This window comes from Microtus oregoni, unplaced genomic scaffold, assembly GCF_018167655.1.
Source record: "Microtus oregoni isolate MIOR12 unplaced genomic scaffold, Mior012 000047F_ref0000412, whole genome shotgun sequence".
NCBI classification, from domain to species: Eukaryota; Metazoa; Chordata; class Mammalia; order Rodentia; family Cricetidae; genus Microtus; species Microtus oregoni.
Window position 1 is genome coordinate 15587614 of NW_024543221.1, and position 13773 is coordinate 15601386.

Genomic DNA, 13773 nt, shown 5'->3' on the forward strand with positions numbered 1-13773 from the left:
CCTGGGCAACAGTGAGTTCTAAGTTCTTCCGTAGCTGGGGAAACTGGAATCTGTTTGCAGTCTGAGTGGAGAGCCGTGAAGCTGTGTCCTGGCGGACTTTTTGTCAACTGGAATAAGCTTGAGTTATCTGGGAAGAGGATCCCCCATTGAGAAATGCCTCCACCCAGATGATAGGCAAGTCTGTGGGGGGCATTTCCTGATTAATGACTCATGGGAGGGCAGCCTATTGTGTGTGGTGCCACCCTAGGCATGAGGTCCTGGGTGCTGTAACAGTAGGCTGAGACAGCTAGTAGGAATCATTCCTCCATGGTCTCTCTTTCAGTTCCTGCCTCTAGGTTCCTGCCTTGGGTTCCTGCACTGAAATCCCTTTCTTCCCCAAGTTGTTTTTGGCCACTGTCTTAGGGTGCCTATTGCTATGAAAAGACACCAGGACCACGGCAACTATCATAAAAGAAAATATTTAATTGTGACTGGCTTACAGTTTCAGAGGTTTGGTCCATTATCATAATAGCAAGAAGCATGCCGGCATACAGGCAGACGTGGTGCTGGGGAAGGAGCTGCAAGTCTGTATCTTGATCTGCAGGCCACCCTAGGCCTGGCTTGAGCATGAGAGACTGCAAATCCTGCCTCCACAGTGATACACTTCCTCCAAGGCCACACCTCATAAGAGGGCCATTCCCTATGGGCCAAGATTCAAACACATGCATCTATGGGGGCCAGTCCTACTCAAACCACTACAGCCAAGATGTTTATCACAGCAAGACACGCTAACACAGACATTGTGCACTTGGAATGTCTCAAGTATGTGTAGGGTTCTAGGTGACAGGCTTGTCGTAGCCGTAAGCTACAAGAAACATATAGAAGATACATGTGAAGAAGCAAAGAACCAAAGGAAAAAAATGGCACTTCGAATACAGTGGTTAATCAGGGGAAGGACCTGGGTCCTGACAAGGAGGAGGGCTTTCTCTGGTCTTTAAAGTCCAGTCAGGAAGAAAGAGGATGACATTCCAAAGGCAGCTATTAAAGCAGAGCTACAGGAATGTACCCATGGACAAAGGGGGCAGCTGTGGAGTAAGGAGAGCTGACCTGACACTGGCAGTGTCCTCCAACCTCCAGATGTTATGGTGCTCACTGGGAATGGGAATGGCAGATTTGCAGGGACTGAAATAAACTTTCAAAGATGTGTGAGTATCATGACTGTTCCTGGCCACAGACTGAATACCCAACTGCTAATGTTAGAAGGTGAAAGAAAAAAAAAGCCAGGTGGTTGTGTGGCACACGCCTTTAATCCCAGCACTTGGGAGGCAGAGGCAGGTGAATCTCTGTGAGTTCGAAGCCAGCCTGGTCTATAAGAGCTAGTTCCAGGACAGCTAGGACTGTTATACAGAGAAGCCCTGTCTCAAGAAAGGAAAAAAAAGTGAAAAAATAGTTCAAATAAACTAAATAAACACTGAATTCTTTAAAAAATCTATTTCTTATTCCCTTACAACAGTGGTTCTCAACCTTCCTAATGCCGCTACCCTTTAATATGGTTTCTCATGTTGTGATGACCCCCAACCACAAAATTATTTTCATTGCTACTTCATAACTGTGATTCTGCTACTGTTAATAATTGTAATGTAAATATCTGATATGGGACCCCTGTGGTGGCCATGACCCCCAGGCAGAGAACCACCGCCATAGAAAGTACCTAAGTAACTGGAAAACAACAGCAAAAGAACGCAATGAAAAAGGCAGCTCTATGGAACCCTCACAGAGAAGCTGACTTGTAAAGTACCCAGGCTTTTCCAAATGTAGTCAGCAGAGTGACGGAGGCCTAGACCCACGGGAAGGGGCAGTGAACTCGAGTTAGGTAGGAGGTGAAGATGATGCTGGGCCTTCTTGGCTGGACCACGAGGGGTTCATTGGACCCACAGGTAGAGGAGGAAGACTGTGAGCTTATTCCCCTCCCTCATCTTCCACTGTGGCTAGTAGCACGAGGGTGAGCGCCAGAGGCCAGCAGGAGAAAGGAACGAAAGAGACAAGTCTGGGGTTGGAGAGGTGGCATGGGGTAAAGTGTGTGCTGTGCAAGAGTAAGCACCCACATAAACAGCCGAGTGTGGGGGACACATTTGTAACCCCCAGTTAGAGTGGAGACAGGTGTATCCCAGTGCTCATTGGCCAGCCAGTCTAGTCAAAAAGATCAACTCCAGGCTCAGTGACAGACCTGTGACAAAAAATGAGATGGAGAGTGATGAAGATAGACACCTGGCTGTCACTCTCTGCCCCCCCCCCGTCACACACACACACACACACACACACACACACACACACACGTGAAGGGTGGGGGGAGTTCATGCCAGTAGTTCTCAGAAAAACACTGCAGCCCAGAAACTGAAAACTCAGTTCAGACTTCTTCACTTGCTAAGTGACTAGGGCAAATTCTTTAACCTACCCATTTGTGACCGTGGGTAGCAATATACCTCACAGAGCTGTTGTGAGAGCTGGAGGAATGGATGCAGGTGTGCTGACATACGCCTGTAATCCCGAGCGTACTCCAGAGGTCTGAAGACTGGGGATTCCAGGCCAGACCGGGCTACGCAGTGAGAAATTACCCCAACAACAATAAGCCAAGGAAATCCATACTGGAAGGATGAGGGCCAGTGAAAGGGGTCAGCGCATAAAGATGCTCACTGGGTCAGCCTGAGTTTAATCTCTGGAGCCTCTCAAGGCAGAAGGAAAGAACCAGCTCCACAAAGTTGTCCTCTGACCTCCACAGGTGCACTATGACCTTCAGGCCCCACCCTCATCGTGTGCATGATATTAAACTAAATGTATTGAAAGGAAAAATGCACACACAGCACTGAGAACGTGACCAGGGACGTCTGCCGAGTGTGCTCAGTCACACATTGTTCTTTTGTGTCTTACCTCAGGAAAACACAGTTTTAAATATGCATTTGTCTTATCCACAGGTATATTATGTGATTTTGTGGGTTCTGGAGGAGAAAGGTCTTGCTGAATATTTTTCTAGAGTATCTTACCCATTGGAGCCCCTAGGAAGCCACCAGGAGAAATGGGCTGTGGCTTTGGGATGGCAGGAGGGCCTTTAGGAAATGTTGATGCTGTAGGAATAGGGAACACTTTCCAGCAGAAGCTGTGTGCTGATTTACCTCAGTGGGCAGGACACAGAGGGTGTGGCTGGGGCAGTGCTACACTGGGCAGAAGACCCCAGTTCAGGATGCTGTCCTGGGGGAACCATTGCCTTTCCTGGTGTCTCTAGGACCCTAGACATAGTTTAGGCCTGAGAAGAAAAGGGAAACCAGACAGACAGGAAAGGAGCCCAGAGAAGACAGCCTTGTTTATGTCATAATATTGTTTAGGAACAATCCTGTTAAGATTGGGTGCTGAAATTCTGCAGTCAAGGCTTGATGGTCTCACCTCCTTGTCTAGAGGTTTTATGGAAAGCGACTAGGGACATCTTTCCGTCCAGTCAGAGGATGACGTTGACAGCGTTTGGAATGCCAGATTCTCTGGGGTGGCCGACTTCTAGGTTGCCGCCGTCTCCTAGCAATCCAGGGCCTGTGCCAAGGCCCTGCACAGGCACAAAACTGCTGGTGAGCTTTCCCCTAGAGAGGAAATAGCTCACTGAAGCCTCACTGTAGAAACCAGCACAGGTAGGTAAAATGTTTTTATAATTGCCACCAGGAAAAAGAGAGGGCCCAGAGGGAGTCTTCTGCCCAAGGGGCCCCCTCTCTAGTTATAACCTAATTTGTTGTGCGTATGTGTATTACGTGGGTGGAATTTAGCCTCCTGAGGTATTAGGTTAGATTGTTTTCAAATGTGTGGAGACTCCCAGAAATGAAGTTACTGCGTTTTCCCACAATGCTCTGTGGTTAATATGAGGTTTTGAGATGAGATTGACACCTGTTGCCATAAGGCCAGGTCTGTTTCCTCTTTTCCTTATTGGGGTTGCACAGGAAGGCTCTGCAGTTCTGGAATTGAGGTTTGTGTTTTGATAAAGACAGTTCTAAGGTAGAAGACCAGGGAACTGGAAGCTAGTTGTCAAGGAAGAAGCTTCTACAGCCCATCCCGTGCCTTCCTGCTGGGATCATTCTAGGAATTTACATTCATTTGCATGTGGCAGACTGTGTAAATAAACCAAAGGATAACCTCAGCGAGCTACCCAGAGTGTAAAAAGGTAAGAGCTTTCTGGCAAGAAGAAGGTATTATATGCAAGATGAAAGATGAATCCAACATGTAGAGCTAAAATGAACTCTGAAACACAAGAAGTAGGTATAAACGCCATTTGAAAGGGTTTTTCATGCTTTATAGGGTTTAACTGTCTTGACTGAATGTGACTCGTGGTCAGAAGGCTAAATACGTCCCTTCCACGCATCCTTAGTATGTTTGTACCTGCAGCACGGTCTGCTGCATGGTTTGCCGAATTTCAAGAAAAGTTTAAGGACAGGCTAGGGGTATAGCTAGAGCTGCAAAGTGCCTGCTGAGCAGGCTTGAGGTCCTGGGTTCAAACCCAGCAACTCCATATCATCCTGGGCTTGAAGCTAATTAGCAGAAATGTCTGGGATGAGCAAGAAGATCGGGACTTCTGGGGCCTTTGCATGAGAAGCTAGTAAAACGGCTCAACAGTACCCCCCAAAAATGCGTACATTGAAACTCAGCTCCTTCTTCCTCAGAATGCAAATTGACCTAGGGCCTTTAAAGAGACAACTGTTTTGAAAAGCAGCCATTAGAGTGGGCCCCAATCCAAACAGACTGGTTATCTTACAAGAAGTTTGGCTGGGTGTAGTGGTGCATGCCTAGAATCTCAGCAGGAAGATACCTGGGTATCGCATAGTCTGGGCCAAATGATGATCTGGAGCCTGGCCTGCTGGTTACCTAAGGAGACCCTGCCCAACAGGAACAGGAGAGATCTGGACAGAGAGCTACCTGCCCAACAGGAACAGAAGAGATCTGGACAGAGAGCTAGAGAGAAGAAGCAGATGCACGCCCAGAGAGATGCCCCTGAGCACTGAGTAAGAGGCAGGGCGGAGAAACCACAGCTTTTCACGTGGTGATCTTGGGCTTTAGCCTCCAGAAGCTGGAAACTAGCCCCTGTTACTTAGGCAGCAGTCTGGCATTTTGTGCGGCTGTCATTATGGACTAACACAGACAGAACAGATGTGATCCAATAATGTCCTGAAATTTAATTTCTAGACCTGCAGGGTCTAGAAAAGGTTGTGAGCATCTCAGGCTACTCCTAAGATTCAGTTTTCTTAAAGTCTACAAACCATCAAGAAAAGTTTCAAGAAAACTATCAACCTCAGAATCTCCTGTCGTAGTTTTTCGTTTGTGTTTGGTGTTTGAGGCAGGGTCTCTCCCTCTGTCTATAGCCTTGGCTGTCTGGGACTCACAAAATAGTCCAGGCTGGCCTCTAACTCAGAATTCCACCAGCCTCTGCCTCTAGTACTAGGATTAAAGCTGTCTTCCATCATGCCCAACATTCCTACAATACTTTGAAAAATGCAGGCCCCAGGACCCAGTGTTACAGTGTTCCTCTATGTATCTGTGCTCTTACTGTGGTGAAACGTCCCACGGGATGCTTTGTAAAAGCAAAGCCCGAGTCCCACTGCTTGGCCAGCGAGTGCTAGTTCATTATCTCAAGGGCTGGTGTGTCCCGTGTTCAGGCAGCTGTCAGCGGGTACCACAGGACGTGGGAAGGCTGAGACGGGTGGAACACATGGGATCGCTCCTCACCCATCTTCCCTAAGAATATGATGTCACCATCACAGTCATCTTCAGCACACGCTACTACACTTCTCTGCTTAGGAATTGACAAAGGGAGAACAGGAATTGAATGAGCATATCTAACTTTCCTACTGCTAGGCAGTTCTTTATTGTTGTGCTTCTTCATCTTCTTCTTCCTCCTTTTTTGATACAGGGTTTCTGTTTGACAGTCCTGGCCATCCTGGAACTCATTCTGTGGACCAGGCTGGCCTTGAACTCACAGACATCCACCTGCCTTTGCCTCCCAAGTGCTGGGATTAAGGTGTGCAGCAGCAGCAGCACCACCGCCTGGCTGTTGTGTTGAAATCATACCCTGGGCCTTGAAAATGCAAGTGAGCTACATCCCTACCACACCCTTACTGTAAAATATATTTGGGAAGTAGATAAGTGATAATAATAGCTATGAATGTTAAACACACATGGAAAGGATAAATATTCCACACAGGCCCTGTACTGAACGGGAATAAAAATATTTCCTTTCGGCATAAGGCAACTTTTCTTACTTTCATTTCTGGGATCAAAGAGGGAGAAGGGGCTGATGAAGCATGAACTTTTTTTGTTTTTTGTTTGTTTGTTTGTTTGTTTTTTAGGACTATGTAGCCCTGGCTAGCCCAGGACTCCTGGTTCTGCTGTATAGCCTCTCTAGAGCTGGGATTACAGGTACATTTTCAAAGCAGACAAAATACAAGTGATACTCCTTTAAGTATGGCAGTTCCTTAAAGACATGAAAACTGCCATCCTAGCTGGGCACTGTAGTTCAAACCTATAATCCAAACACTGGGGAGACCAAGGCAAGCAGATTGCTTTGTGCTGTAGGCCGGCCTGAGCTATGTTACGAGTTCCAGATCAGCCGGGACACAGAAAGAAGGCCTGCCTGGTTTTAAGAAACAAACTGCTGCCCTACTCACAAGGCTTTATTAATTTCTAGACAGGGCCTCACTCTGTAACCTAGAGTGTCCCAGAACTTGTGTAGGAACTCATTCTGTATCCCAGGCTGGCCTCCAGCTCGTGGCAAACCTTCTGCCTCAGCCCCTTCAAGGGCTGAGATTACAGACATGAGCTACCACACCCAAGAAGAGACGCCAGGTCCGTAAGGACTCTTGGTTTTGGTGGTTTGTTTTGTTTGAAAACAGAACTTTGGGCATGTTATCTGTTTTTCTGATGGTGTTCAGCCTTTGAACCCAACTCAGCTGAACTCCGAGTACTGACCAGGCCTGGGTAGGAGCTCCTTTGGCCATGGGATTCAGTATCAGGCCCACGGCTAATTATTTTTTTCTTCCTAGATTAACCCAGTTCAGTTTCTGTGTGCAGACCACTCAGTTCTCACAGGGTCCTGTCCCCACTGTGTGTGTGTGTGTGTGTGTGTGTGTGTGTGTGTGTAGCAGGACTGAAAATCTTGTCATTCAGGTTTTAGGTTCTCACTGGGTCCTGTCCCCACTGTGTGTGTGTGTGTGTCTGTGTAGCGGAACTGAAAATCCTGTCATTCAGGTTCTAGGTGCTTTCCAGAAACAAGAATTCTGGCACTTAAAAGAATTGATTTAAAACGCTAGACCGTAATACCTTGGGGAGGGAGGTTCAGACGAAAAGCCCTGAGCACAAGCGGGTTTCTAGAGGAATGAAAAGGAGAGCGCGTGCCAGCCCGGGCAGCGAAGGAGACTCAACAATGCAGCGCGGCCCTTTGGGCTGAAAGGGGGGTCCAGGGGTGCCGGTGCGCTGCTCGGCGGGAGGGCCGGCCCTTCCCTGACCTTCCGTGCGAGCGGCGTTCTGTCCGACTCCGGGGCTCGGCGAGTTCCGGGCCTAGGCCGGGCGGCCCTGGGAGCCCCGCACGGCGGACTAGGGGGTCGGTGGAGCGAGTGAGCGGGCCGGCGGGCGGCGCCTTCGTCTTCGTTAGAGGGCGCTCGGGGGCGCCGCCGCTTCCTCCTCCCGCCACCCCGCCCCGCCAGCCCGGGCGCACGCAGCCGCCGGGCCCTGGGGACCGAGTCTCCACGCCGCCCGCCCCGGGCCCGGAGCGGGGAGGCCGCGCCGCCTGGGCCGCCGCCGTCTCCTTCCGCCGGCCATGCATTCTTCCGGCTCCCGCAGCCCGGGCCGGGCCTCGGTCTGCCCGAGGTAACGTGGGGCGCGGCGGGCCGGGCCCTGGCGGCTGGGGGGCGGGGAACGGTGCCGCTGGTCGCGTGGCCTGCGAAGGAGGAGGAGGAGGAGAAGGCGGCGGCGTCCCGAGGGCCGAGGGCGCGGTAGGCCCCGGGGAGGAGGCGGGGGCGCGCGCGGGGCATCGCCCGCCTCCCCGGGACCCGCCCCGGTGACAGGTCCGGCCTCTGAGTCCCCACCGCGCCTCTGTCCGCAGGCAGCCGCGAGGGGACTAGGGCGCCCGCGCGCCCGCTCGCGCCTCGGGCCGCCTGGGCCGCCGCCGCGTCCATGACCGCGACCCCCGGGCCGGGGATTCCTGCCGCCGCCGCCGCCGCCGGCCCTCAATCCTGTCGCCGCTCGCCGCCTGCGCCCGTTGAGGTGAGCTCGCTGGGAGAGACTGGGCTGAGGGGAGCCGGTGAGGGGAGCCCGCCGGGGAGAGCGGGCTGGGAGACCCGGCCGAGGGGAGTCCCCTGGAAGGGAGCCCGTTGAAGGGAGCCGGCGGAGCAGACGCGGCTGAGGGGACCGGACCGAGGAGAGCCCGCTGCGGCGACCCCGAGGCCGCCCCCTTCCTCACCTGGGCAAACCGCTGCCCGAGCCTCACCTCCGCTGGGTGAGCGGGCGGCGGGCGGGCTCGGCAGCCCTCGCCCCTCGGCGGCTTCACCGCCTGGGTCCCGCTCCCCTCCCCCTCCCGCCGGCTGCCTCTCACCTCCATCCTCCTGCCTGGGCCCCTCTCCTTTCCTTCCCTCTTAGAGACGAGGAAAAAGCGAACGGCCCGCCGTTGCGGCGGGCGAGCCCTGGGGGAGCCCCGGTCCAGGCACGGCCGGCGGTGGCGGGACCGTGTGCGGCGTCCGGCAGGTCCGGGTCACCGGCTAGCGGGACGGCTTCAGCGCTGTCTAAATATAATATATTCCGCCGCGGCCCGTGCCCCGCGGAACCGCTCTTGACCTTGTGCTGCTCCTCCCTCCTCCCCTCTGTCCCCCTCTCCCTGTCCCCCCTCTGGAATTTGACCTCGAGATCGACGCGCCGCCGCCAAGTGCTGCACCGGGAGAGCTCAGACCCTCGCGGTTTTTCTAGAGGAGATTTCTGTGCTGCTGGCCGCTTTAGAGGTGTTGCATCCATTTTCCTTTCGAAATAATTTTTTTCCTTTCATCCCCAGAAAGACGGGAGCGACGCCAATGTGAGCATGGCTGTGACCGTGGAAGAAGCTCCGTGGATGGGCTGGGTCGTCGCGAAAGCCCTGATGAGATTTGCCTTCATGGTCGCCAACAACCTGGTTGCTATTCCATCCTACATCTGCTATGTAATCATACTGCAGCCCCTTCGGGTGCTGGACAGTAAGCGCTTCTGGTATATCGAGGGACTCATGTACAAATGGCTTTTAGGAATGGTGGCGTCCTGGGGATGGTACGCTGGATACACAGGTAAGGGCGAGAGCACGCTACAGCATATGAGCCAATTTGCAATGTTACGCATAAGTCAGGAGCCATGATTAGTATATATTATGCTTTGGGTTGAGAATGCTTTGGCTGTGGGGGAAAGAAAACCTTGCTGCATTTCTCATCAGAACCGCAGCCAGGAAGCCTAATGTTTTCAGAAGTACAATTTTATAATTAAATATTGTCGATAGATTCCTTAAATAGTGTTTTCTGGTGTGATTGACATTAACTTATTAAAAAAGGTCTGCAAAAGCTATCGTAGAGGAACAGGAATGCATCGTGGAGGACTTTGGGGGCTCGCAAAGTGAACACATGAGAGACTTGGTCCATACGCATTGACATCTAGAAAATCCAGAGTCAGACTTCTGCTCAGACAGTTCTCATGCATTGTGATCCTGCACTGTGTTAATGTTTTAAACTCAGCCCCCCATTTCTGTTAAGTATGTTTCTTTTGTTTTCTAGAATTTATTTATTTTATCTCATAAATCTGACATTATTAAAAATTTAAGAATTGTTATGAGACTTAATTTGCCCAGAGTGTCTTTAAATGGATTTCTATTTTTGCTTTGACACTGCAGTTTGGAGAGAAGGAGTGTTAACCACAGTGCTGAAGGGGGCCTTCCGAGCACTGGGTGAGAGGTGGTGTTTACCTGTAAACTTCACATATTTTCAGAGCTTCCATTTCTGTCCAAATACCATATCCTCCCCCCCCCCTTGATTGTTTCTTTCATTGATTATTTCTTCCTTAAGATTGGAATAATGCGTGGAGAGGTGAGGTGTCTAGCGCCTGTGACCTGCGGAAGCTTGGCCAGGCTCCTCAGCACTCTGCTGTGGATCCCGCTGACAAGAGTGGAGGGTACTGGAAGGGTCAGGAAGCAAAACAGTTCTCCATTTTCAATCCTCTCTCCCTCTTGACGACACAGCCTGCACCTGCAGATTTTATCCATCCACACCAGAAAGAGACCAACAGCACTCTGGTCTGGCCGACTTCTGCTGTGTGAGGAAATGCTATCTGTTGTCCCGTGAAGGCTCTCCCCTTCCCTCCTTGATAACTATTTTCCCGTGAGCCCCTGGGATAGTATACGTGTTGCTTCTCTGTGAAGAGCTGTTGAGACCCCACTGCTTTCTGGATACGGAGATGAGCACCTCCTCCTTTCTAGAGCCCGGTAGCAGCAGCAGTGGTAGAGAGATGCATGGAGCGCCTGCCTGCAAAGCTGAATCCCGTCTTAGCTGCACTGCTGCCTTAAGAATGGCTTTGCTCAGTGTAGTTGGCTTTCCCGGGTATGCTCTGTAATAGCTGGTGGATTTATTCTTTGCACAGTAGATTGAGGTTTGCTTGTTTGAAATGAGATAATAGGCTTTCAGAAACAGCTTCTATTTTTCTACTTAAAAGCAATGAAATAATTGAAATATTTGTACTTGTATGTAATACATATTTATGTGTGTCAGCCTGATGAAAGAAATCAATCACTGACCTTGAGATTATGAGAAACACAGGGCTGCTGCCTGGAGTTAGTCACCTGTGTCACCCCCTGTAACTCAGATCAGATCTCCTGCCTCAGCTTCCCAAGTGCTGGGATTTCTGTGCCTGCCTCCCGTGTGTTCTTAAACAAAGTTTCTTGGGGTGTCGTCTTTACTGACTACAGATTTCTAAGTTTTTGGGTTTTTTTTTAAATCTCCATCATAATGGTTATGGTGTGACCCCTGTATCTTAGTCTCTTTGAAACATTTGCTCCTCTTCAGGCTATCAAGTGTCCGCAATTTGATCAGTTTTCATCAGATTTTAGTTTGTGTATTTACATTGAGGTTTTCATGAGCAGAATACTTGGTTATGGAGTCTGGCCACAGGCTGATCATAACAGCGGTTAGGAAGTCAGGCAAAGTAGGAATGATTTTGTTGAGGTTTAACGAGGCTAGCCTACAGAGGTGTTAATGAACTCGTTTCTTTGCATTTTGTAGCTTGTTTCTTACCTTTCTACCAAGAGGGCAGTAGACATTTTGCTTTCCTTTCTCACCATTGGAAAATTGAACAATGTCAAAGGGACTCTCAGAAGATCTGCTCAGTGACTTGGTGTTGGAATATTTGCCTGATGTGCACAAATTTCTGGTACCTCCAACAAACAAATAAGGTTCCTTGTTTGTGTAAAGGAAAATTTATTGAGATCCATGAAGAGGCAAATGTCATAAAAAATGAATCCTTCAAACAATGTGATTCTTGCCCCATAAGCCCATGAACCTTTCTTTGTTTTTTTGTGGAGATCCGCTCATCGCCTCCCGTGCAGGTCAGCGTCTTTACGCGGACTCCGTGGCATGGAGGTGGTCCTGCGCATTTCCTACGCTGACTGTCCTGTTAGGCTCAGGCTTATGTTTCAGGATTAAAATTGCCAAAATTTTGTTGAAAATCCACTTAGAAGGAAGTTTTAATGCCAGCTAGGGAAGTCAACACTGGTTTAGATTGACAGATTTTCCAGTTGTGGCCTTTGGTGTAAGGGAAGGTGCCTGCTCAGCTGAGGCCTGTGGTGATGTAGCTACCCTTCCCGAGATGGTAGCAGCTAGCTGTATGTGCATGAATTAAAACAACATAGAGTTGAAGTCCAGTTTGGTTACAGCTACATTCCCGCTCCGTGTTGGTGGCTCGGGGGCGCTGAACTGACAAGAACGGATACAGCACACTCTGTCACAGAGAATCCACTGGACAGCGCCAGCAAATTGTCCTTGTGGCTTTTTTCCTTTTCCTAGGAGAATTGCATTTTATTTTTTATCAGGAGAACATCTTTTTCTTGATCTAACGAATTTCTGGGCCGGGGCTATAGCTCAGTGGAAGGATACTTGCGTATATGTAAATAAGCGGTTCCTTTGGGATACACTGAAAGGTGTGCAACAGCTCTGTGTAGAGGGAACCAAGTGAGTCCTGCAGACACTCCCAGGGTTCTTGTACCGGAGTATGACAGGGTCTCATGCTGAACTGTGACCCTGGAACTCACAAGGTAGTCCAGGCTGGCCTTGAACTCATGGTGATCCTCCAGCTTCAACTCCCACTGTAAGCTTTTAGAAGTGTGAGCCACCATGCCTGTCTTCCCAGAATTGTGTATTTTGTTTGTCTTCTCAGAGATGAAGAACTACCTATAGACAGAAAGATAGGAAGGGATTTTCTGGTCTGACTACCTGTTTCTGACTTTGTCTTGTCAGATGAACACATTTCTTGAAGGCTCACTTGGTATTTGGGAGTGGTGAAAATTGCTACCCCTAGCTCTTCAGTGGCAAATGATGTGTAGACATTTCTTACTGGGACCAGTGTTACACTGGTTTCCCTTGATACTTGAAAGGCCGTCTGGAAACGATACTGTCTTAACCGGTGGTCTACTTTGTGTAATGCATTACTTGGACTTGCAAGTCAGCCCATCTTCTCTGTTCCAATTTAAATGAAAACTGGCAAATTTCAGAGAGAGTATATATATATACAACAAAATAGGCTCTTTAAAGTAGTTTTTTGTCTTTCACTCACTTATTTGGTAAAAAGTCATCGTTATCCAAACACATTTAACTAAAATCTCAGGACATCAACAGTTTAAAGACATTAAGGATAAAGTGGAAGCTGCACAATTTCTACAAAGGACTGAGAATCTTTGGGCCAGAGTTTGACTGGCAGGAGCGTGGGGGCTCGCTGGGAACTGGCTCTGCTTAGCAAAGGCTGTTTTACTTAGTTGTGTAATTACCTGTGTTGGCTTCAGGGAGTGCTGGTGCAGTTCAGGCTGATGCTCCTGAGCCCAGGCTTCGCTGGCTCTGTGTGTTCACCTTTGTGGGTCACTTGACTATTTGGTAGTGTATGTGTGCTGAGCTGTGCCGAAGAATGTGTGGATATTTTGTTGTTAATTTAATTTTATTTTTTTACTGTGAGTGCAGGTAGCATCTGAAAAGCATTATTCTGATGGGAATGCAGCTTAGAACTCTTGAGTCAGTAGTAATGTTCCATCTTACCTCACGAGTGGGTATACTTGCCTGTGTCCTACACACAGGGCCTTCTCTAGAATCCTAGATCCTGACTCATTGTCTGATGATTGTAGGGTGCTTGGTCAGTGTGCTTGCATGTATATCTGAGATAGGGTCTCCTATTCCCGCCCAGCCTAATTCTGGGTTGGTGAGGCTGGTCATAAACTTCTGATAGTACTATCTCTACTTCCCAATTGCCGGGATTATAGGTTTATGCCACTCCATGGGGCTGGATTTTGTTTTTTCCAGGAGATGGAAGCTAGGGCCACATACATGGGGTTTGAAGCCTCCACCCTAGAGTTACATCCCCAGTCCAGCTTTCTCTTTCTTGAGTAATCTCTTTCCTTTTTTGTTTTTTTAAATTTCTTCATTGATTGCCTTTCTCATATCAAGGTGACAATAATATGAAATATAAACCCCAAACCATGTCATATGGAGTTATTATTTTTCATTTAATATG

At 49.4% G+C, this 13773-nt stretch overlaps 1 protein-coding gene across 5 annotated transcripts in view; it reads left to right on the forward strand.

Moving 5' to 3' along the window:
• Positions 1-7734: 7734 nt before the first annotated feature.
• Lpgat1 (lysophosphatidylglycerol acyltransferase 1) overlaps positions 7735-13773 on the forward strand; it is a 63480-nt gene continuing 57441 nt past the window's right edge. Inside the window, exons 1-3 of one of the 5 annotated variants that reach the window (XM_041635234.1) lie at positions 7735-7869; positions 8105-8265; positions 9044-9308. In XM_041635234.1, coding sequence (XP_041491168.1) covers positions 8176-8265; positions 9044-9308 — 355 coding nt within the window. In that variant the 5' untranslated portion in view covers positions 7735-7869; positions 8105-8175. Of the gene's footprint in view, positions 8266-8475; positions 8498-9043; positions 9309-13773 lie in introns of those variants that run through there. The other 4 variants (XM_041635236.1, XM_041635235.1, XM_041635237.1 and 1 more) reach the window with 4 other exon arrangements.